A 25,269-nucleotide genomic window follows, 5' to 3' on the forward strand; every position below is an offset into this window, starting at 1 on the left:
CCTCCACCATTTTTAATGTACTGAAGCCGGAACATAAATGGTTCTAGAAAATAGATGTGGCAAATGGATTTTGGTCGGTACCATTGGCACCTGAGGTTCGACCGTGGTTCGCCTTCACTGTCCAACAGCAACAATACACCTGGACAAGCCTACTACAGGATTTTCACAACAGCCCTATGATATTTCACATGGCCTTACAAAACCATTTGAGAGAGTTACCTACCATGTATTTCACGGTTATCCAGTACGCGGATGACATTCTGTTGGCGTTCAACAAGGAAGATCAAAATGAGAAGACCTACATACCATGCTGGACCACCTCCACCTGAGAGGACATAAAGCCAAAGCACAAATTGCCCAAGGCAGTGGTTGTGTACCTGGGATAAAACATTTTGGAAAGAGAGAATTTACCACAGCCATTCGGGCTGCCAAACAGCCAACCACTATCCAAGAACTCAGGTCCTTTTTGGCTTTGTGTAACTTTAACCAAAATTGGATCAACTCCTACACACAACTGATTCAGCCATTGAATGACCTTTTAAAGGAGAAGTGAAGATCCAAAGAAGCCATTGCCCTCATGGGAGAACAGTAGAGGCACTCACGAATCTGAAAAAGGCTGTGTTTTCAGCAACGCCTTTGGGAATCCCTGACACTGGGAAGCCACTTACCTTGTTTGTCTATGCGAAAGAAGGATACATGACAAGAATACTGGCGCAAGAACATGGGGATCAGTAGAGATGCATTGAATACTATTTGGGAAAACTGGACGCAGTGGCCCTCGGATGGGGAAGTTGCCTGAGAGCCATGGAAGCCATGTGTCAGGCTGGCATGGCCACTGCGGGTCTAGTCCTGGGCCAAAAGCTAGCTGTTAAGTCCCTATGCTGTACACATTCTGCTATCTATGAACAGAGTATCCCAGGTGACTGCAGCCAGATGGACAAGATGAACAGCGATCCTGGAAGCCCCCAACTCCTAGCCCGGCGAACCCATCATCTATGCTCCTGCTTCCCAAGGAGCAAGAGGGCGGAAGAGAGGGGCATGGCTGCATGGAGATCTTGAACAAAATGGAGGAATCGAGCTTGGCGGCAGAGAAACCATTGCACAACCCAGACCTGATCCTTTTTACAGAAGGCTCCTTCTTTGTTGACAATGGCATCCAAAAAGCAGGATGGGCTGTCACAAGCCGACACGAGATTGTGGCAAAGGTTGTCTGCCCTCAGGGACGTCAGCCCAACAGGCTGAGTTAAGGGCCCTGGCGGAGGCATGCCAGATACTAGAAGGACAGACAGCTAACATCTATACAGGCCCAAGATACAGCTTTGGAGTTAATCTTGACTTTGGCCACCAGTACACCTATCCAAAATGGGAAAGAGGTACGAGACTTACTAGATGACATACAACTACCCCGTTGAGTGTCCATTCTAAAGTGTAAGGCCCACACAAAGGAAACTACCACAGAAGCATAAGGAAACGCCCTAGCTGACAAGGCAGCCAAAGAAGCCACCTCACAATGCGCTTCTCCAGAGGAACTAACACAAACATGCATTGCGGGTTAAACATCCAATCAGTCTAACCCGAGACCTACAGACAATGCAAGGCGACTGCTCTCGAGAGGAAAAATGGACATGGATTGAGGCAGGAATAAAGCTATGTGATGAAGTCACCTGGAGACAAAGAGGTACCGTCAGGCCAGTCACGCTGCAATCTCTGATGCCCTATTTAGCCCAACAAATCCATTCATGGGGGCACTTGGCCCCACATAAATGACGCACAAATCCAGAAAAGCTGGTGGGTCGGGGATTCAAAAAACACGCCCAGTTGGTAGTAGACCGCTGAGTGGTCTGCCAGAAGAATAATCCTGGACCTTTCACGGTAATGCCCCAACTGAGGTCCCCTGCCCTGCTGGACCATTTCAGCTTTGCTAGTCGCCTATAACTCCCTTCCTCCATCTTACGGACACACTGGTGTTCTCGTGGTGGTCGACATGTTCTCATGGTGGATGGAAGCCGTTGCAACGAGAAGGGCCACAGCCGATCACGCTGCCAAAGTCCTGTGTAAGGATGACATTCCAGATGGGGTGTCCCAACCAGCACTGACTCTGACCAAGGAACTTTACGGGTACTGCCTGCCAAGAAGTTTGTAGATTACTAAACATTACCTGGGACCTACATTGTCCTCATCACCCACAATCACCATGCCAAGTGGAACGAATGAACAGAATTCTGAAACAACGACATGCCAAACATCATCAGGAAGGAATGCTGTGGCCCCAGGCACTACCGATAGTCCTGTGCAGTATTAGGGCACCTCTAAATAGAACTACGAGCCCGAGTCCGTCTGAAACCATAACAGAGAGACCCCATGTCCCTGCGAAAAGCCGATTGTCACTTGATGGGTAATGCCTTATTAGAATATTGTCAGAATCTAATAAATACTATTAGTTTTGCTTCTCAACAGATATGGCGGCTGGGGGAGACCCACCAGAAGGGCGACACAACATCGACCCTGGCATTATGGGTTTACTTGAAGAAACTACATAAAGAACCTCTGGATGCCAAGTGGGAAGGACCCTAAAAAGTGCTATTGACCATCCAAGCAGCTGTTAAAAGTCCAGGGGAAGAAAGCTTGGATCCACTCATCTCACGTTAAACGAGCACACCGTGATTAAAACTCCCAACTTTTAAAAGGATAATTCTTATTTGCCAGCATGTTTAACCATATTGGTTGTATCTGCTGCTTGCTTTTTCAGTTTTTGCCTCCTTGCTTTACCTTGACCAGCCATACCAGCTATGCCGGGCCCAGGCGGGTTCCTCTCAAGACTACCCGCTTCCTATATTTCAAGGATTGTAACAGTTTATCTAGCGGCTTGCCCATTCCAGTGTTAAAGACTATTCCTAAACAAAGAGACCATCAGAGGCATCTGTAAATGTGTTCCTCTGCGATATTTCCCATTTGTTTGCTTTTATTGATTCATTCTCATTTAATTTTTAGAGGAATGTGGGGAAATATTAAAACCAAGTTGTGAAAATATTGTAACTGTGGGCAAGTCAAAAAAATAATTAGTTGGGTTGTCGATTAAATACAAGCTTGTATTGTTCGGAGTCAAGAATGTGAAATGTTACACCAACCCTTCAGGATCCAGACTGCAAATGTGCCCAGCCAATAAGTTAGATACCGGTGTGAGGCTGGTATGGAGGACCATTCACAAGTCACAATTCAAAATTTGTAAGCCAATTATGGGCAGAGAGATGGGGTGATACCAGAACATGCAGGTAAAAGGCTCTTGGTGCACGTGGTGCTTGCTCTCTCTCTTCTTTGTTCTCTTTGCATTGTTCTCTTTCTTTTGCCCCAGTGGGCTTTTGTTTCTTTTGTTTGTATTTGAAAATGCACCAACCATGTTTTTGCAATAAACTCAATCTCAAACTACCACTGGACCCCATCCCTTATTAGAAAATAAGAGATCCTGCAGGTACCCATTCAACACTGGTGATGACTCTGGTGTATTGCCCTCACAGTCATCCCAGATATGCTCACATCTCCACACACTCCCTTATGGGGCATACTATAGAGCTTCTGAAGATGTACATCAGATGCTTGGACTGCTCAGATGGCTCACTGTAATACACTCCCGATAGGGTTTCTCATATAATAGTAGAGTGTTGCACCCTTCACAATCTAGTTACGCAAAGAGTTAATCCCTTGCCAGAGAGTGAACTGGACGAGGATGAGAGTTCATTGGAAGATAAAGAGGGCTGCTGTGTGTCAGTATTTGCGCGAGCGCAATGATGCCATGAAGGAGGAGGTGGGAAACACTCCCGAGATAGTATAGACATAGAACATTACAGCGCAGTACAGGCCCTTCGGCTCTCGATGTTGCGCCGACCTGTGAAACCACTCTAAAGCCCATTTACACTAGTCCCTTATCGTCCATATGTCTATCCAATGACCATTTGAATGCTCTTAGTGTTGCCGAGTCCACTACTGTTGCAGGCAAGGCATTCCACGTCCTTACTACTCTCTGAATAAAGAACCTACCTCTGACATCTGTCCTATATCTATCTCCCCTCAATTTAAAGCTATGTCCCCTCATGCTAGACATCACCATCGAAGGAAAAAGGCTCTCACTGTCCACCCTATCTAATCCTTTGATCATCTTGTATGCCTCAATTAAGTCACCTCTTAACCTTCTTCTAACAAAAACAGCCTCAAGTCCCTCAGCACTTCCCTCATAAGATCTTCCCTCCATACCAGGCAACATCCAGGTAAATCTCCTCTGTACCGTTTCCAATGCTTCCACATCCTTCCGAAAATGCGGCGACCAGAATTGCACGCAATACTCCAAATGCGGCCGCACCAGTTTTGTATCGCTGCAACATGACCTCATGGCTCTGAAACTCAATCCCTCTACCAATAAAAGCTAACACATCGTACGCTTTAACAACCCTCTCAACCTGGGTGGCAACTTACAGGGATCTATGTACATGGACACCGAGATCTCTCTGCTCATCCACACTACCAAGAATCTTACCATTAGCCCAGTGCTCTGTCTTCCTGTTACTCCTTCCAAAATGAATCACCTCACACTTTTCTGCATTAAACACCATTTGCCACCTCTCAGCACAGCGCTGCAGCTTATCTATGTCCCTCTGTAACTTGTAACATCCTTCCGCACTGTCCACAACTCCACCGACTTTAGTGTCATCTGGAAATTTACTCACCCATCCTTCTACGCCCTCCTCCAGGTCATTTATAAAAATGACAAACAGCAGTGGCCCCAAAACAGATCCTTGTGGTACACCACTAGTAACTGGACTCCAGTCTGAACATTTCCCATCAACCACCACCCTCTTCTTCCAGCTAGCCAATTTCTGATCCAAACTGCTAAATCACCCTGAATCCCATGCCTCCGTATTTTCTGCAGTAGCTACCGTGGAGAACCTTATCAAACGCTTTACTAAAATCCATATACACCACATCAACTGCTTTACCCTCATCTACCTGTTTGGTCACCTTCTCAAAGAACTCAATAAGGTTTGTGAGGCACGACCTACCCTTCACAAAACCGTGTTGACTATCTCTAATCAAATTATTCCTTTCCAGATGATTATACATCCTATCTCTTATAAACCTTTCCAAGACTTTGCCCACAACAGAAGTAAGGCTCACTGGTCTATGGTTACAGGGGTTGTCTCTACTCCCCTTCTTGAACAAGGGGACAACATTTGCTATCCTCCAGTCTTCTGGAACTATTCCTGGAGACAAAGATGACTTAAAGATCAAAGCCAAAGGCTCAGCAATCTCCTCCCTAGCTTCCCAGAGAATCCTAGGATAAATCCCATCCGGCCCAGGGGACTTATCTATTTTCACACTTTCCAGAATTGCTAACACCTCCTCGACAACATTGTCTTTTTCCTGTGTGAATACTGACAAGAAATATTCATTTAGCACCTCTCCTATCTCCTCGGACTCCACGCACAACTTCCGACTACTGTCCTTGACTAGCCCTACTCTTACCTTAGTCATTCTTTTATTCCTGACATATCTATAGAAAGCTTTAGGGTTATCCTTGATCCTACCTGCCAAAGACTTCTCATGTCCCCTCCTGGCTCTTCTTAGCTCTCTCTTTAGGTCCTTCCTAGCTAACTTGTAACTCTCGAGCGCCTTAACTGAACCTTCATGTCTCATCTTTACACAAGCCTCCTTCTTCCAGTGTGTCGACTGCTTTAGTAAACCACGGTTCCCTCGCTCAACCACTTCCTCCCTGCCTGACAGGTACTTACTTATCAAGGACACGCAGTTGCTGTTCCTTGAACAAGCTCCACATTTCCATTGTGCCCATCCCCTGCAGTTTTCCTCTCCATCCGATGCATCCTAAGTCTTGCCTCATCGCATCATAATTGCCTTTCCCCCAGATATAACTCTTGCCCTGCTGTATAGACCTATCCATTTCCATCACTAAAGTAAACGTAATCAAACTGTGGTCACTATCACCAAAGTGCTCACCTACCTCCAAATTTAACACCTGTCCTGGTTCATTACCCAGTACCAAATCCAATATGGCCTCGCCTCTCATTGGTCTATCTACATACTGTGTCAGGAAACACTCCTGCACACATTGGACAAAAACGGACCCATCTAAAGTACTCAAACTATAGCGTTTCCAGTCAATATTTGGAAAGTTAAAGTCCCCCATAACAACTACCCTGTTGCTTTCGCTCCTATCCAGAATCATCTTTGCAATCCTTTCCTCTACATCTCTGGAACTTTTCGGAGGCCTATAGAAAACCCCTAACAGGGTGACCTCTCCTTTCCTGTTTCTAACCTCAGCCCATACTACCTCAGTAGACGAGTCCTCATCAAACGTCCTTTCTGCCACCGTAATACTGTCCTTGACTAACAATGCCACCCCTCTCCCTCTTTTACCACCTTACCTGAGCTTACTGAAATATCGAAACCCCAGCACCTGCAACAACCATTCCTGTCCCTGCTCTATCCATGTCTCCGAAATGGCCACAACATCAAAGTCCCAGGTATCACCCATGCCGCAAGTTCACCCACATTTTAAACCACCTTCCTGCCTGCCGGTTCACTCCTGCAACTTTGAAACCTTACTCATGACCTCATTACTCTCAACCTCCTGTATACTGGAGCTACAATTCAGGTTCCCAATCCCCTGCTGAACTAGTATAAACCCTCCCGAAGAGCATTAGCAAATTTCTCCCCCAGGATATTGGTACCGCTCTGGTCCAGGTGTAGACCATCCAGTTTGTAGAGGTCAAACCCAGAATGAGCCCCAATTATCCAGAAATCTGAAACCCTCCCTCCTGCACTATCCCTGTAGCCACGTGTTCAACTCCTCTCTCTCCCTATTCCTCGTCTCGCTAGCACGTGGCATGGGTAACAACCCAGAGATAATAACTCTGTTTGTCCTAGATCTAAGTTTCCACCCTAGCTCCCTGAATTCCTGCCTTACATCCCTATCCCTCTTCCTACCTATGTCGTTGGTACCTATGTGGACCACGACTTGGTGCTGCTCCCCCTCCCCCTTAAGGATCCCGAAAACACGATCCGAGACATCATGGACCCTGGCACCTGGGAGGCAACACACCAACGCGAGTCTCTCTCGTTCCCGCAGAATCTCTTATCTATCCCCCTAACTATGGAGTCTCCAATGACTAATGCTCTACTCCTCCCCCCCTTCCCTTCTGAGCAACAGGGACAGACTCTGTGCCAGAGACCTGTACCCCATGGCTTACCCCTAGTAAGTGCCCCCCCCCCCCAACAGTATCCAAAGCGGTATACTTGTTTCTAAGGGGAACGACCACAGGGGATCCCTGTACTGACTGCTTCCTCCCTGCCCCTCTCACCGTCACCCATCTACCTTTATTCTTCGGAGTAACTACATCCCTGAAGCTTCTATCTATAACCACCTCTGCCTCCCGAATGATCCGAAGTTCATCCAGCTCCAGTTCCCGAACGCGATTTCTGAGGAGCTGGAGATGGGTGCACTTGTGAACTGAATACAAGAAGAGTAAAGTTAAGTGAGGGCACATCTCTCCGAACCCTCAATGCCATTCCCTTTCATCTCCGGGGTTGTCCAACTACTTGCAGTGAGAATGAGTCCATCATTCACACTTGTACGTTCAACATCATGAATCTGAGGTCATGCTCTCAGCTTTCGTCTGCAGTGCCCTGTGAATGTACTCACGCTGGAATCTGAGAGTCCACTGAGGAACAAGAGTGATGCGAGAGAAGTCTTAACATTTTCACCGCCACCTAATGATGCAAATACTGACGCGACTAAGATGAGAACATGCCAAGGAAAAAGTCCATCTGTGCATGCCTTGTGTTCTGTCACTACCACGGAGAAGACACAAATGCCACTAGAATATCAGGTCTGATGAGCTGCCCTCACTTATGGTGTCCCTAGGGGAAGAAGGGTTAGAAACACTGACATCATATACTTCCAATAAAAATTTAAACACATCACTCTGACATCTCACATGAGTGAGGTAGGTAGAGGGATCCAGGAGGTAGGGTTGCAGGAGCCTCAGCCTTCGTCTTTATCCAACAGGTATGAGATTCCTGCTCGCTGTGTGGATGAGAGCAGGACTGTGGGGAGGATTAGCAAAATGACCACAGCACCGTGGGAGCCATTAAAGTGGGACGGGGGTTCACTTTGGTACCAATGACATAGGTAGAACAAGGATTGAGGTTCTGCTGAAGGAATATGAGCAGCTAGGAGCTAAATTAAAAAGCAGAACCAAAAAGGTAATAATCCCCGGATTCCTACCTGAGCCACAAACCAATTGCCACAGGGTCAATAAGATTAAAGATGTAAGGGCATGGCTCCAAGATTAGTGTGGGAGAAATGGGTTTGAGTTTGTGGGACATTGGCACTAGTACTGGGGATGGAGGGAGCTGTTCCAATGGGACAGTCTTCACCTGAATCATGATGGGACCAGAGTCCTGGCGAATCGCATGACTAGAGCTGTAGCTAGGGTTGTAAGGGGCGTGAGGGGGATGAGGGCAAGGGTTCAGTTGTATGGAAAATTAGAAAATCAAAGTTAAAGAAGGGAGGAGTGCAGGTCAACGATAAAGACTTTAAACTAGTTAGGGGGGGGGCGGTTCAGGAGAGGTTAGTAAAGTTTCCAGAACAAGTAATAGAACAGAGTATAGAAAGTGGCAGGAATCTAATTTCAGGCACAACAGCAAAGAGGACAACTGTGAGAAGGGGAGCAGTCATAGTACAACTGAAGGTGTTGTGCCTAAATGCTAAATGTGCACAGTATACGAGCTTGTAGCGCACATCCAAATTGGCGGGTATGATGTTTTTGGGCATCACAGAGACGGGGCTGCAAGGGGATCAGGGATGGGATCCTAATGAAAGAACAGGCATATGGGCAAAAGGGTGGGGTTGCATTGTTGGTAAGAAATTGAATTAAATGGATAGCAAGAAGCAATATAGGGTCAGAAGGCATAGAATCTGTGTGGATAGAATTGAGGAATCAAAAAGTAAACACGACCCTGATGGGATTTATGTACAGCACTCTAGCAGTAATCAGCAGGTGGGAAAGAGAAAAAAAATCAGGAGACTGAAAAGACATATAAGAAAAGCAATATTATAATAATCATGGGGGACTTAAATATGCAGGTGGACATGTTGGTAGCGGATCCCAAGAAAAGGAATTTGTGGAATGTCTATGAGATTTTTTTGGAGAAGCTTGTGGTAGAGCCCACTAGGGAACAGGCAATTCTGGATTTGGTAATGTGCAATGAGGCAGACTTGAAATGACACTTAGAAACGTTTCTGATAGATGTGTCCTTGATGGTTTTGTGGAGACAGATGGGCTGCATAAAGTGAGATGTATGTGTTGGCTGGCATTTAAATTTGGTGCCCAGACTTTTGACCCTGCCAGCTGTCTAGGGGCAGACGAATAAGCCCCTGACCCACCAGCTGATTCGGCCTGATACTAATCTGGGTATAATTAATGAGCTTCCAAGCGCACAATCAGCCGCAAGTTCTCACCATTCCAGCTAGGGGTAAGGGTGCCTCTGGAAACTCCCACCACTGCACTCAAGGCTCATAAATGTAAAATTCCTCCCTATGTGGTTGATTCCTAATGTCCTCAAGCAAACCAGGGATGATCAATAAATACTGCCTTGTCTTGATTGACAGTGCGCATATTTAGCAAATCTACATGAAAGCGGAAATGTGCAACCACATCTCCATTGTTCTGTCCACATTAAAAAAAGTTGGCACTGGAAAATAGCAGCATTACTTGGCATTTAATACTAATTACTGATGTGATTTATTCTTCCAAAAGAAAATATTACTTTGACAAATTGTTAGTTATTACTACATGGAAAATAAAACCCAGTCACAAAACATGCCTGTTTTGGAAACCAATTCTTTGTAATTTATAATTTCGTTTTTGGCACGGGTCAAGTGTTTCTCAACATTGCCTTCAGCTGCATGTTCACGAAGCTTCTTTTCCCAGGCACGCACCTATCAAATAGCACAAGAAAAAGGACACAGAAATTATGGTGATGTTGTCGGCACAGCACAATTAGACCAAATTTCCACTCAGCATTCACTTCAGTTCTTTGGAGCTGTTAATCACAGAATCCTAGAATCCCTACAATGCAGAAGGAGGCCATTCGGCACCTCAAATCTACACCGGCCCTTGGAAAGAGTTCCCTACTTAAGCTTCAGCCCACATCTCCCCGTAACCCAGTAACCCCACCTAACCTTTTTGGACACCAAGGGGCAATTTAGTATGGCCAATCCACCTAACCTGCACATCTTTGGACTGTGGGAGGAAACCGGAACTCCTGGAGGAAACCCACGCAGACACGGGGAAAACATACAAACACCACACAGACCGTCCGTCACCCGAGGCTGGAATTGAACCCGGATCCCTGGAGCTGTGAGGCAGCAGTGCTATCCACTGTGACAACGCGCCGCTGTTAAATTACAAATGTTCAAACCTGGAGGCTGTGCTGCTGCAAAGTTTCCTGATTGAGCGAAGAGCTTGTGTTCTTCCAACTTCTAGTCACTGTCACTTCACTGTGTAATTTCGAATCGTTTGCGCTGCAACTGAATTATCAGTGGCATATAGGGCAGAATGTTCCCGAAACTTGGCAGTGTCAGGTTCAGACTGAAATCTGGTGTGCATTTCTCCAGATGCACAGCTGAGTTTTCACTCCAGATTTTCGTGCACATTGTGCATACAAAATCTGGAGGCATGGTTTGCACCGTCACTCTGGTTGGGTGGGGCCTGATAGAGCCAGCAAGGCCGGCTCCACAGAGATCAGGGCGCCATCTTTAAAGGATGCACCTATCTGTGCTGGTGTCAAACTTTTACCCCCCCCCCCCCACCACATGGACACAAAGGATCTCTCCTGCAAGCGTTGCGCGACTGCCCTCCCAACCATAGGAGGTACCCCCACCACCACGATGCCAACATTGGGGCATTCTCCTCAACCGCCCCCCCCCTCCCAATCATTGGGGCGCTCCCCTCATAGGCATCAAACCCCCCCTCACCTCCTCACAGACGCCAGAGCTCTCCACTCCCCCTTACAGACTGTGGAGTTCTCCACTCCCCCTTGCAGGCACTGGGGTTCTCCATTTCCCCCCCTGCCCCATAGGCATCATGATGCATGTCTCTCCCTCGGCCCCCACCACAGAAAAAGAGACCCGTCCAATGGGGCTCCCTAGAGCACTGTTCCTGTCAGTGTCAACCTGCCAGAGGGTAATCCAAGTTTGCCAGAGGCAGTACCGGAGTACTGCTTGGCCATGTCCCTCACCACCTGGGGGCAATACTTACCTATATGGCGCCCCTAGCATGGTAATCACAACTGTTTTTCATTTTTAAAAAACAGTAGTGATTCGCGCCAGCGTAATGTCACGCCGGCTGCATGGGACAATATGGTGAGGGTGGAAATAGCGATGTTAAGCCCAATAATGATATTCAAATATATTATAAAAGATGCTAATAAACATCGCACCCTCCCAGAGCAGAAATTCCATTGCACCATGGTGGAGGGGGTGGGGAAGTTCCCAAACCAAAACCTAACCGGTTCAAATCCCGTTTTGGGATCTTGCAAAATTTAGCAGCCATTATGGGATTTGTGCTCGTTGCTAATGCGACTGCTAGATCGCGGCCATAATGACAGAGATGGAGCTTGTCACTCATTCACCAGCTCTTTAATATTCTTATTAAGATGAGGTATGAATTTCCAAAAAAATACTAATAAAAAAGCAAATAAATAATTGGAGAGTGTGATGGGTGTAGGAAATTGCTATATTTTATATTTGGTGCAGTAATGATTATAGAAAGCCTGAGTAAGACTTCTGGTGGTGACCATGGAGTGAACATTCAGCAGCTCTCGCCCTTAGTGGGTTTTAAAAATGGTTTAAAACATTTTTTTTTGTGTTCTCCTCCTTTTTCACATTTTCTCCCACATTTACATCCATCAACAATAAACAATAATCAGCAAGATATGTCAGTCCCCATAATAGCAACGATTCCATCTACCCACCAACCCCCAAACCTCAATCCGCATGTTTACATAAACAAATGATAAAAAGCAATCAGGGATTACCTGTAGTCACCCTTAATCTTACACAGCCCCCCACCCCCCCGGTCTCCAGCTCCTCCCGTCCACTGCCTCTTGTAAAACTCCTCCTCCCAAGCTCGGTTCCTTCCCCCCAACTTTCCACCCCGGCTAGACCACTCGGACCCTGTTCTGCCAGGCTCCGATGGCCGCAGCCCCTCCCCCCACCTCACTTCCGTTCACTGGCCAGCTTAAACCGGCCAGCGTGGAGGCCCCCGCCCGGGTCCCTTTCCCACTTGCCCGGCCCTAGGAAAGCCCAAAGATCCCCTTTTAGCACACAAACCCCGCATATCCACCTACACCACAAAGAACCCTCATTTCGAGTGAAAGTTCCGTCCCTTCCCTTGTCCAAATATATACCACATTGGCTCCTTTAGTCTCTACACCCACGCGCAGTGATACAGAAAAGAAGAAAATACAGTCATGAGGTTACATCGGCACATGGCCATTCCTCAATTTGTCAGTTCTGCCACAGTCCTTCTGCTTTCACAAACTCCTCCGCTGCTTCCGCCGTTACAAAATAAAAGTCCCTGAGCTTGTAAGTCACCCTCAGCTTCGCTGGATATACAATGCTGCACCACACCTTGCTAATGCACAGGGCCCTCTTCACCCGGTTGAAGGCAGCCCGCCTCCTTGCCAGCTCCACCGTAAAGTCCTGGTATACACGTATACCAGCTCCAGCCCACTGCATCACCCGCTTCTGCTTGGCCCAGCTCAGGACCTTCTCCTTCACACTGTACCTACGGAAGCACAGAGTCACTGCCCTTGGCGGCTCACTCGCCTTTGGTACAGGCCTCCACGACCGATGAGCCCGATCCAGTTCATATCGGGAGGGATCCTCCCCCTCCCCCAATAGTTTTGCCAACATCGCGGCAAAATACTCAGTCGGCTTCGGTCCTTCAACTCCTTCGGGCAGCCCCACAATCCTCAAATTCTGTCGCCTGGATCTGTTTTCCAGGTCTTCCATTTTTCCTCGCAGATCCTTGTTAGTATCCATCACCTCCCGCATCTCTTTCCCCATCGAGGCAAGTTGATCACCGTGCTGCAATAACGTCTCCTCCACTTCCTTCAGCGCCTCCCCTTGCTCTCGCACCTCCGCCACTGCGCTCGCCACCTCCGTCCTCACCGGGGAAACCGCCTCCTCCACCAGCACACTCAAAACCTCCCTCATCTTCTTCCTCACCGTCTCCATGCATTTCGCAATCTGCGCCAACTGCTTTTCAAATTCCGCAGCTATCATCTTAGTTATTTCTTCAGCCGTAAGCAGTGCGGCCTTCCCTGGTGCTCCAGTCTCCATTTTCCTTGGTGACCCCGCGGTGATCTTTCCACTCCCCGACGGACCTTCAGCTGTTTTTTTTCCGGCCGTTTTCTTGCTCACCCTCGACATTTTTCTTTGTTCTTTTTTTCCTCCCGTGTCTTCACTGTGCCTCCTCCGTGCCTTCTCCCTGCTTCAGCTGCCTTCGTGGACCCTGGGACCGGGCTTAAAGCCCCGAAAATGCCATTGCCGAATGGGAGCCCTCCATTGTGCGGCCGCCTACCGCCCACCGTCCTTTTAAATGGTTTTTAAGCCGGATTCTTCAGGAAATTTCTCAACATAAGTTGATCGAAGCGAGAGGGAAAAGAGGTGACCCTCAATTTATGGAATCGTGTCCAAATAAGAGTCGAGAAAGAAGAAACCAAAAGATGAGTGAAAGCAAGGCTCAGACGCCATTGAGCACAATGGTAACGAGACAAAGCGTGCCCACGCCAGCTCACTGGTCGATGGAGCAATGGGTCGAGTACCTGGATGAGAAGTTCGGCCGGCATCGTAAGGAGTGTCCAGAAGACATGACCCAGGCGATAGCCTCGATTAAGGAGGTGGTTGACCGGGTGGAGGAGAAAATGACGACCCAGGGACAGGAGATTCTAAAGTTGCAGGAGCAGGCGACTGAACGAGAGGAGGAGTCCACTGCAATGGCTTTGGAAATTAGCATTCTGTAGGACAGCCAGAAATGACTGCTGGATAAGGTAGAAGACTTGGAGAACCGGTCTCGCAGGCAAAATATCCGAATCGTCGGGCTGCCAGAGAGAAAGGAGGGATCAGTTGCGGAGCGTATGTGGGGAAGATATTGCAGGAGATGGTCAGGGCCGATGTGTTTGACAAGGCGCTGGAGGTGGACCGGGCACATAGGGTGCTCGTACGTAAGCCCCAGGGTCGTGAGCCCCCGAGGGCCATGGTGGCGACGTTACATCGATTCCTCGACAAGGAGCGTATCATGAAGTGGGCCAGGCAGACAAAACGGTACATGTGGGAAGAATCAGAGATCCGGGTGTACCAAGATTGGGGACCAGAACTCGCAAAGAGGAGAGCAAGTTTCCACAAAGTTAAGGCAGCCCTGTTTGCGAAAGACATTAAATTTGGACTGCTATACCCGGCTCGTCTTTGGATGACCAACGAGAACAGGGAGCTGTACTTTAGCTCACCGGAAGAGGTGGCTACTTTTATGAAGGACAAAAATCTGGTTTAAGGACTTTTAAATTCAAACTGTGGTGGACTGAGTTTGGGGGAAGGGATAAAGTGGGGGAGAAAAATAGTTCTGTGTTTTGTTTTCTCTTGTTTAAAATTTCAGTCTTTCTAATTCTGTGAGTTAAGTCACTATGTTCGGGAAGAAAAGGTTTTTTTTCTTTCTTGTGTAATTTGATTTTGATTTATTGCTTTATGTACTGGGTTACAAAGGAAAATACTTTTTAAGTTGCGACGGGGGTTTTCTTTTCTGTAAGAAAGATGGTAGATTCTTGCATGCATAATTTTGCTTAAGCTGCTTGAAGTTTCTTCTATTGTGTTTGATTCTGTTTGAAGGTGATGGGACTGATAAGAATAGGTTACAGGGGGAGGGGTGGGCCCTGTTGCCTGCGCTTTGGGGGATGGTGTGTTTGCTTTTGGAGATTGTTGTTGCTGTGTTGGGTGCTTGTGCTATGTTCAGGGGGGATAGAATCTGGCAGGTGGCAGGTTTATTGACGCCAGAGGGTGGGAGCTGATGGGCCAGCAAGTTCACGGGAGCAAAGTGGGGGGAGAGCTGAGGAAAGACGAAGTTGGGAGGGGTGGTACTGCTGATGGGTAAGGGACAGTAAGGGACTGTGCCACGTGCCAGTGAGGCTAGAAATAGGAAGATAGAGCAGCTAAACACGTGGCTAAACAGCTGGTGTAGGAGGGAGGGTTTCCATTATCTGGACCACTGGGAGCTCTTCCGGGGCAGGTGTGACCCGTATAAGAAGGACGGGTTGCATCTAAACCGGAGAGGCATAAATATCCTGGCCGCGAGGTTTGCTAGTGTCACACGGGAGGGTTTAAACTAGTATAGCAGGGGGGTGGGCACGGGAGCAATAGGTCAGAAGGTGAGAGCATTGAGGGAGAACTAGGGAATAGGGACAGTGTGGCTCTGAGGCAGAGCAGACAGGGAGAAGTTGCTGAACACAGCGGGTCTGGTGGCCTGAAGTGCATATGTTTTAATGCAAGGAGCATTACGGGTAAGGCAGATGAACTTAGAGCTTGGATTACTACTTGGAACTATGATGTTGTTGCCATTACAGAGACCTGGTTGAGGGAAGGGCAGGATTGGCAGCTAAACGTTCCAGGATTTAGATGTTTCAGGCGGGATAGAGGGGGATGTAAAAGGGGAGGTGGAGTTGCGCTACTTGTTCGGGAGAATATCACAGCTGTACTGCGAGAGGACACCTCAGAGGGCAGTGAGGCTATATGGGTAGAGATCAGGAATAAGAAGGGTGCAGTCACAATGTTGGGGGTATACTACAGGCCTCCCAACAGCCAGCGGGAGATAGAGGAGCAGATAGGTAGACAGATTTTGGAAAAGAGTAAAAACAACAGGGTTGTGGTGATGGGAGACTTCAACTTCCCCAATATTGACTGGGACTCACTTAGTGCCAGGGGCTTAGACGGGGCGGAGTTTGTAAGGAGCATCCAGGAGGGCTTCTTAAAACAATATGTAGACAGTCCAACTAGGGAAGGGGCGGTACTGGACCTGGTATTGGAGAATGAGCCCAGCCAGGTGGTAGATGTTTCAGTAGGGGAGCATTTCGGTAACAGTGACCACAATTCAGTAAGTTTTAAAGTACTGGTGGACAAGGATAAGAGTGGTCCGAGGATGAATGTGCTAAATTGGGGGAAGGCTAATTATAACAATATTAGGCGGGAACTGAAGAACATAGATTGGGGGCGGATGTTTGAGGGCAAATCAACATCTGACATGTGGGAGGCTTTCAAGTGGCAGTTGAAAGGAATACAGGACCGACATGTTCCTGTGAGGAAGAAAGATAAATACTGCAATTTTCGGGAACCTTGGATGACGAGTGATATTGTAGGCCTCGTCAAAAAGAAAAAGGAGGCATTTGTCAGGGCTAAAAGGCTGGGAACAGACAAAGCCTGCGTGGAATATAAGGAAAGTAGGAAGGAACTTAAGCAAGGAGTCAGGAGGGCTAGAAGGGGTCATGAAAAGTCATTGACAAATAGGGTTAAGGAAAATCCCAAGGCTTTTTACACGTACATAAAAAGCAAGAGGGTAGCCAGGGAAAGGGTTGGCCCACTGAAGGATAGGCAAGGGAATCTATGTGTGGAGCCAGAGGAAATGGGCGAGGTACTAAATGAATACTTTGCATCAGTATTCACCAAAGAGAAGGAATTGGTAGATGTTGAGTCTGGAGAAGGGGGTGTAGATAGCCTGGGTCACATTGTGATCCAAAAAGACGAGGTGTTGGGTGTCTTAAAAAATATTAAGGTAGATAAGTCCCCAGGGCCTGATGGGATCTACCCCAGAATACTGAAGGAGGCTGGAGAGGAAATTGCTGAGGCCTTGACAGAAATCTTTGGATCCTCGCTGTCTTCAGGGGATGTCCCGGAGGACTGGAGAATAGCCAATGTTGTTCCTCTGTTTAAGAAGGGTAGCAAGGATAATCCCGGGAACTACAGGCCGGTGAGCCTTACTTCAGTGGTAGGGAAATTACTGGAGAAAATTCTTCGAGACAGGATCTACTCCCATTTGGAAGCAAATGGACCTATTAGTGAGAGGCAGCACGGTTTTGTGAAGGGGAGGTCGTGTCTCACTAACTTGATAGAGTTTTTCGAGGAGGTCACTAAGATGATTGATGCAGGTAGGGCAGTAGATGTTGTCTATATGGACTTCAGTAAGGCCTTTGACAAGGTCCCTCATGGTAGACTAGTACAAAAGGTGAAGTCACACGGGATCAGGGGTGAGCTGGCAAGGTGGATACAGAACTGGCTAGGCCATAGAAGGCAGAGAGTAGCAATGGAGGGATGCTTTTCTAATTGGAGGGCTGTGACCAGTGGTGTTCCACAGGGATCAGTGCTGGGACCTTTGCTCTTTGTAGTATATATAAATGATTTGGAGGAAAATGTAACTGGTCTGATTAGTAAGTTTGCAGACGACACAAAGGTTGGTGGAATTGCGGATAGCGATGAGGACTGTCGGAGGATACAGCAGGATTTAGATTGTCTGGAGACTTGGGCGGAGAGATGGCAGATGGAGTTTAATCCGGACAAATGTGAGGTAATGCATTTTGGAAGGTCTAATGCAGGTAGGGAATATACAGTGAATGGTAGAACCCTCAAGAGTATTGAAAGTCAAAGAGATCTAGGAGTACAGGTCCACAGGTCATTGAAAGGGGCAACACAGGTGGAGAAGGTAGTCAAGAAGGCATACGGCATGCTTGCCTTCATTGGCCGGGGCATTGAGTATAAGAATTGGCAAGTCATGTTGCAGCTGTATAGAACCTTAGTTAGGCCACACTTGGAGTATAGTGTTCAATTCTGGTCGCCACACTACCAGAAGGATGTGGAGGCTTTAGAGAGGGTGCAGAAGAGATTTACCAGAATGTTGCCTGGTATGGAGGGCATTAGCTATGAGGAGCGGTTGAATAAACTCGGTTTGTTCTCACTGGAACGAAGGAGGTTGAGGGGAGACCTGATAGAGGTATACAAAATTATGAGGGGCATAGACAGAGTGGATAGTCAGAGGCTTTTCCCCAGGGTAGAGGGGTCAATTACTAGGGGGCATAGGTTTAAGGTGAGAGGGGCAAGGTTTAGAGTAGATGTACGAGGCAAGTTTTTTACGCAGAGGGTAGTGGGTGCCTGGAACTCGCTACCGGAGGAGGTAGTGGAAGCAGGGACGATAGGGACATTTAAGGGGCATCTTGACAAATATATGAATAGGATGGGAATAGAAGGATACGGACCCAGGAAGTGTAGAAGATTGTAGTTTAGTCGGGCAGCATGGTCGGCACGGGCTTGGAGGGCCGAAGGGCCTGTTCCTGTGCTGTACATTTCTTTGTTCTTTGTTCTTTGACAGCTAGGAGACTGGAGATGGAGATCAGGTGGCTGTCGCAGCCAAGGGACGGATCAAGTGAGGTGCGGAACACGGGCTAGGAGCTGGCCTAGGAAAGGTCATGGCTGATCGACAGGGGTGGGGGGGGTAAGGGCCCTCCCGACCAGACTGGTTACGTGGAATGTTCGTGGACTGAAAGGGCCAGTTAAGAGAGCCCGTGTGTTCGCACACCTGAGACAGTTAAAAGCGGACGTGGCCATGTTACAGGAGACACACCTGAAGCTGGGAGACCAAATTAGATTAAAGGGATGGGTCGGGCAAGTGTTTCATTCAGGACTGGGCTTTAAAACAAGGGGGGGGGTGGCGGTAGCTATCCTGATTAACAAAAGGGTGACATTTGAGGTGGGGAAGATAGAGGCTGACCTGGGAGGCAGATTTGTTATGGCTAGCAGGAAGCTAGAGGGAATGGCAGTGGTGCTGGTCAATATATATGCCCCAAACTGGGATGATGTCGCATTTGTCAGGAAGGTGACAATATTGAGTTCTTTCTGCCCTCAGTCTGGTCTCAGTCAAACCCTGAGTCGGATTGTAGGTATTGATTTATTTTATTTCAAATAGCTTGCAAGCTCCACTCAATCTGATAAAAAGGCAGGAGACTCCATGTCTCTTGAAACTTCCAGAGCGAGTGAGACAAAGGGAGCACAGCATCTGGTTTCACACACATGGATTCAGCATCGAGTTTCACATACCCACAACCAAATAAGGTAACGGTGACAAATACAAAGCTCCCAGAGGCTTTCCTCCGCATTCCTTAATTCTGAGGCCCCTCTCACCAGTCTCTCCTGTAACAAAGAAATGGTCCTAATGGCTGCCCATCCCCCTCTTCATGCTTTGCGAAATCCCAGTTACAGGCAATTAGACTGCTACCCATTTTCTCCAGCCTAAGCCAGAGGTGTTTAAAAGTCCGCTACCCTAATCCTCTAATCACCTGTATTAGTATCTACTCCTAACTTTACCTAACTACTTATAGCTACTTATCCCCTTTCTAGTACCTTGCTCTTTTGCTCCATTCCTCATTCTCTCCTTTTATCATTTTATGATAACCATTCCGCCTCCTAACATCCCCGGGTTAATAACCTGTATCAATGTCTGGTCTGGAAGACCGTCCCGCAATTCATTTCATTCCGTACATAAACACCTCATCACATTTTTACAGCCATTGGCTCTCCGTCCAAGTTCCTTCTGGTTTGATGGTCGCCAGTAACGGATGTCATCTTGGTGAGTGGTGATGGGCCGAGTCTATCGGCATCATCCGAGCCATAGCCACCTTACAACACATATTAAGGCATCCAGTGATAAAACAGTATACAATTATAATAACAAGTATTATCAATCCATGCATCAGATAAAACCCATGACCGAGCTAAGAGAACTAGGAGAGCTATGAGAGCTGACTCTGAGCTGAATCCTGCTTAAGGGTTTATATCCCCCTTATAGTTGTACTGACTAGCACCTATCCCCGATCCTTGTCATGTGTGTGTATATGTCGTGATTTGTAAACTGTTCACGGAAATCAATTGTAAATTCATCCATCTCGCAGACCAGTGTCGATAGACTCTTGTATTGTTCTTTCCTCAAGTCCAATCACCGTGAACCATAACTGTTGCTACTCAAGAAGGTAACACAATAGCTATATCCGTGTGTTCCACTACCTCCAAGGCATCTGACTACCTTGGGGTAGCAGCACCATAGAAGCTTCCTCATGTCCCTTAGAAACAGCACACAACTCAGTCCATCAGCGACCAAAAAGGTTTTTATCCCTCACTGGTATGTTTTTTTTAGGAAGTGCTTTCCGTTTCTCATTGGAATGGTAAATTGTGATATCATGTACTATCCACTGATTATCTTGCTTTATGAATTGCAGAAGCTTCAATCGATCCTGTTACTATTCCAGACTTCTTCACACTAACGTCTAACATTGTACTGAACCATGTAGTCTGCCAGCCCTGGCATACATGAGACAATAACTCAAGTTTTCTTCAAATCCCTTTTGTCCGTTATCATTTTCCTTACAGCATGGAGTGTATACTTGCCATTATTTATTTGTTTGTTTTTTACTTTGCAATAACACCACTTGCACATTTAATACAGTCAACTTTTGGGGTTACAACCCAATTGAATCCATACATAACATTCCCTCACAATTTTCAGGACATTTCGTCTGTAATAACTATTACACTCTCCAATGCCAAATTGTTTGCTGTATTGGTTACAAATTTCCCACCGTGGCATCAAGCTGCCAAAATTCCTAAACTGTTGTCATTTAAAATGCGGGGGTTCCTCGTCAGTCGCTGCCGTCTGGCGAGACCCTGAATAACTCCACCGCGTAGTACATACCCCGTGGAGACCACAGATCATCCATCAGCTAATGTCCAGTTAGAGATGTCTGACCGGAGGTTTCACTATTCAGTAATAGTTTGACATTTTTAATTGTTTTTAACCCGTAAGCTTTTTCTTCCGGGCTCTGTCATTTAATTCCCTCAAATGTGTAGCCAATTGTAACATTAGTTTCCCCCCCCCCCCATACTGTCTAAAACATTCATCTCTGGAGTGTAGTTCTCGTTCTACGTCTGTGTTATTTTTGCTTCATCTGAAAGCCAAATGAACAGGTCAAAGGCGGAGAGGGCCCTATTTCTTAATTTGTATCTTTCTATTCTTGTTTGGATGTTCCAGAAGTGCCCTCTCCAGGACTTCCGGATTTCCATTGCCACCATTCTTTTTTTTTTCTCATCATTGACGTACATCATACGATTAAGGCCTGTTAGGCCTCCTCCTCCTATCATTGCACCCCTGAGTGAGACTTGAAGAATCTCAAACTCCTCCTCTTTTGCTAACTCAGTGATCCAAGCGAGTCGAAACTTTCTGATACATGTCGGATATTGCTACTGCATTTACTTTAATTTCTTTAATTTTGATTACGACCGTATTTTTATGAAAGTAATTTCCAACCATGACATTTTCACTTTATCATCTGTCCTATCGATGCTGCTAACAGGTTTCAATTCACTGGCATCCCGCTCCACTGCTTCCATAATACCAGTAAGTGCAGTTATCCCCTGACACTCACAACCAGTCATTCCTTTTTCCCTTGTCCGAGCGGTTTGGGGATATGGTCTATCCTGTGGCATGGCATCATTGCAGTGATACAGTCTCTAAACACAGTTAGGCTAATTTTATGTCCCCGGGTCATCCCAACATCTCTTAAACTACGTACTCCCTCACTAATTGGTACCACAAGTTTGTCACTTCTCCACATCCTTTCCCAATCACTTTGTTGTCAGCTTGGTTTTCTCTGCAGTAATTACAATTTGTCATTATCACACCATCCCATGGTCAAAATCTATCATGTGGTCACAAACTTCAATCATCAGTGTTGCCTGATGTTTCACAAAACAATCATGACAAACTGAATTCCCCAAATTTCCCTGGGAGCCGAAGCATTTCCCCATTTCTGTCGTTCTAAATGCAATATCAACTCACCTGACTGCTCTATATCTGCCATTCTCCTAGGTTTCATATGATTACTCCTTGTCCAAACTACTGGGCTACAAAATGTAGCTTGGGCAAGGGCTGAACAAAAGTTTTCATATGCCCAAACATCCTTGACACGATGTTTCATTATGTCGACAATGAATCATTTTAAACTGGGGTCCATTAATAACAGCCCTTGATCTATCATCCCATATTCTCAATTCCTTACTGATTACGTTTCTTTGTTTGTTGCCGATAGGCTGCCTTTGGATTATAATAATCCCTCTTTTATCATTTAATAGAGTCGAATATTTTAGTTCTGATACAATTCCTTTGCTCCAGATGCCACTGATTCTCTAATTCAACTTCCCCCGTGCTGCTATCAGCTTTGATTAAAAAGTAGAAATTACTTTTGCTGCTCCTAGGAAAAAGAGGGCCTGCATACTCTAATGACCATTCTTCCATCGGTGTGTCAGTTTTTTTAATGCTACTCCCTGTTTCTCCACCATTTTCTTTCCTGAATGTTTTTTAAAAATGGATGCCCATCTGGCTTGTTCCTCGTTCTCCTTAACTTTACTGCCATCCGTATATACCACCCAAGCATTTCACAACTCTGTTCTGCTAACTGATTTATCAGGTTTCTGTCCCTTTTTAATGTTATGAATAAACATTAAGGCAGGGTTTAAAAGAATGGTTTCACATCTTTCCCATTGAGCTGTATTCACGCCTTGCTGGCAATCCTGTCTCTTGGTCAACTCTGTCAATTCTAAAAATTCAGTTGTGACATACATTTTCTTCCCGGCTGATAGATTTTCAATCTCTGCTATCCTTTTTGTTATGGCTGCCAGACATTTTGCGATGTACGAAAACTTTTGTTCAGCCCTTGCCCAATTTCCTGTCAATGTTTGATAGGTGTCTGAGTACTATGATTAACAAGCACCATACCATATCCATTTGCGTACAGATCAGATTTAATGCTCAAATCGTCCTCTTCATGTCTCTCCTCTAATGGCCCGGATGTTGCTACAGCTGGTTTTAACTGGTCCAAACTCCTCTGTGCTTCACTGGTCCACCTAAAATCCCCTTTCAAAGTTTCATAAATGGGTTTAGCATAAAGACTAAAGTCTTCCACTACTGGTCTCAAATACCCCAAAATTCCCATGATTTGCTGAACCCCGTTTCGTGAAATGGGCGCTGCGATTCTAGCAACTTTCTCTCTCATCCCAACACTGGCTTCCCTACCTGCCCTTGACACTGAACACCCGAGATAGTCGACTTCGCTCCTACCACTCTGGCATTTCTTTAACCCTATCTTAAATCCTGCTTCATTAAGTTCTTGAATAATTTTGGTCACGCTTTCAACATGTGTCCCCCTGATCATCATCTCCAATTAACACATCATCAATATATACTAAAGCCAAATCATCTTTAACCAGCTCCCTTACCATTGCCTGAAAGTGGTTCGGGGCATTAACATATCCTTGTGGCAATTTACAGTATACATAATGTTCAGTGCCAAAGGTAAATGCTGTCTTTTCCCTGCTGTTTGGGTCTAACGGAACACTCCAGAATCCGTTGGCTAAATCTATACTAGTTAAGTAAGTTTTGCCTGCCACCTTCCCCACTGTAGTTTGTGGATTTATTAAATACCGTTTATCCTTTTTTTTGTGACCTTGTTTAATGCTTTGTAATTCGTTACCATTCTAAATGTACCATCTGGCTTGCTAGCTGTCTGAGGTGAGCTATTCGTCGAAGCATATGTGACTTCTTGAATGATTCCCTGCTGTTCTAACTCTTTGATCATTATCTCCAGCTGCATTTGGCACCTCGGGTCAAGGGATATTGCTTTTACGGCCTGTGTCGGTCTCCCTGGATTGTGTGCTGGAATTGTGTGCTGATTAACCCTGTGTCATTCTTTCTATTGCATGGTTTGCTTTCCTTATTTCCTTCACGTTATCAATTGGTTTTAATATCTTAATTTTTTAAATTTCTGCATCTATTTTTATTAATCTTTTCCTGCCATCAATTCTCATTTCCTGATACTGCAAGTAATACTCCTAATCTAAGTTCCGGTCCCAAATCTTTATTTCCTAAAGCTCCGTCTGCAATGTAGTTCACATTCCAAACGTAATTTCTTCTGCTAGTGACTTTCTTATAAGTCAGCGGGCACTAGGACCTGGTGGAGCTATGCCATATCACTTCCACCGACTACCTCCTAATACTGGTCTCATTGGTCCCCATGTTTCTAGCCCCTTACTGTCACAATGCTATTATCCCAATATAACGCGAGGGCATGTTTTGATTAATTTTTTCTTGAAAGCGGTATCCTGCTACAGTCCCCATTCTACCTGCTCTTGGGACTGCCTACCCCCCTGGGGTCAGTGTTTGCAGCTTCCCCTCAAGTTCTGAGTGCTTATACACCAAGGCCCTACAGTAGTCGAATAGTCCCCAGTACTTGCCTAACCCCTCTTACGGTCTGGGGTTTGGGCATCTCTAAAATGGTCTTCTTCCTTTCTACTGGGATCTTCCTTTCCCCCTGTGTAATCTTAAAATAAAGTTAAAAATCCATAGTCTTTGCTATATGAAAATCCCCAAATCTTAAATTTGATGTGTAGTGATTTTACAGAGAAAATATTGAAATCTCTAGAAATTTGGAACACACAGAACAAAATTTTCAAAATGTAGGTACATCATGGCTGCCTCAAGCAAAGGAGCACATGGACTCAGTTCACCGGATGCCTGGTCCTCGCATTTCAATTTTAGTTCCTTTGTTCTCTCCACTTTATTTTTTTAAGCAGCCAAGCCGAGTTCAACTAATCATTTACAAATCACAATTTATACATTTTGATTTTGCTTTTTGTTTACTTCCTGAGAATTGTGTTCTAAATAACTTCCACAATGTTAATCATTATTACTGATTTTCTAAAGAACTTTCAAATACTTACCCCGTTTTAAATCTCACTTCAACTGCCGTGTATGCCTCCTAATTTGCAAACCACAACATTTTAAAAACTAGGAATACCAGAGGAAGTTCACAAACTCTTATTAAACACACACACTCATTCATCCACCGAGATCTCCACTCAAACGAAAGGCATTCAAAGCATTATACTTTCATTCATCACAACCAACTGGACAATAAAACTTTGAATTTACACAGAAACATAATGTGTTTTTTTCTTTTTCCCTTCTTCAAAACTGTAAAGTAAATTTAAACAATCCTTAAGCCTCCTCTGTTCCGATACGGTTCTGAATTTTCCAAGTCTCTGGTTCCCCCCAGTGG

At 46.0% G+C, this 25,269-nt stretch overlaps 1 protein-coding gene across 4 annotated transcripts in view; it reads right to left on the bottom strand.

Annotated features, from left to right (window-relative positions):
- Positions 1-25,269, bottom strand: part of LOC140421878 (uncharacterized) — a 276,272-nt gene that overhangs the window by 149,792 nt on the left and 101,211 nt on the right. For all 4 annotated transcript variants that reach the window (XR_011947154.1, XM_072506852.1, XM_072506859.1 and 1 more), the window contains one exon: positions 9,895-10,009. Coding sequence is in view for 3 of the 4 variants with exons in the window: in XM_072506852.1 (XP_072362953.1) it covers positions 9,895-10,009 (115 nt within the window). In the remaining variant the exon portion in view is untranslated. The remainder of the gene's footprint in view (positions 1-9,894; positions 10,010-25,269) is intronic.

Source organism: Scyliorhinus torazame, chromosome 1, assembly GCF_047496885.1.
Source record: "Scyliorhinus torazame isolate Kashiwa2021f chromosome 1, sScyTor2.1, whole genome shotgun sequence".
Taxonomy (NCBI): domain Eukaryota; kingdom Metazoa; phylum Chordata; class Chondrichthyes; order Carcharhiniformes; family Scyliorhinidae; genus Scyliorhinus; species Scyliorhinus torazame.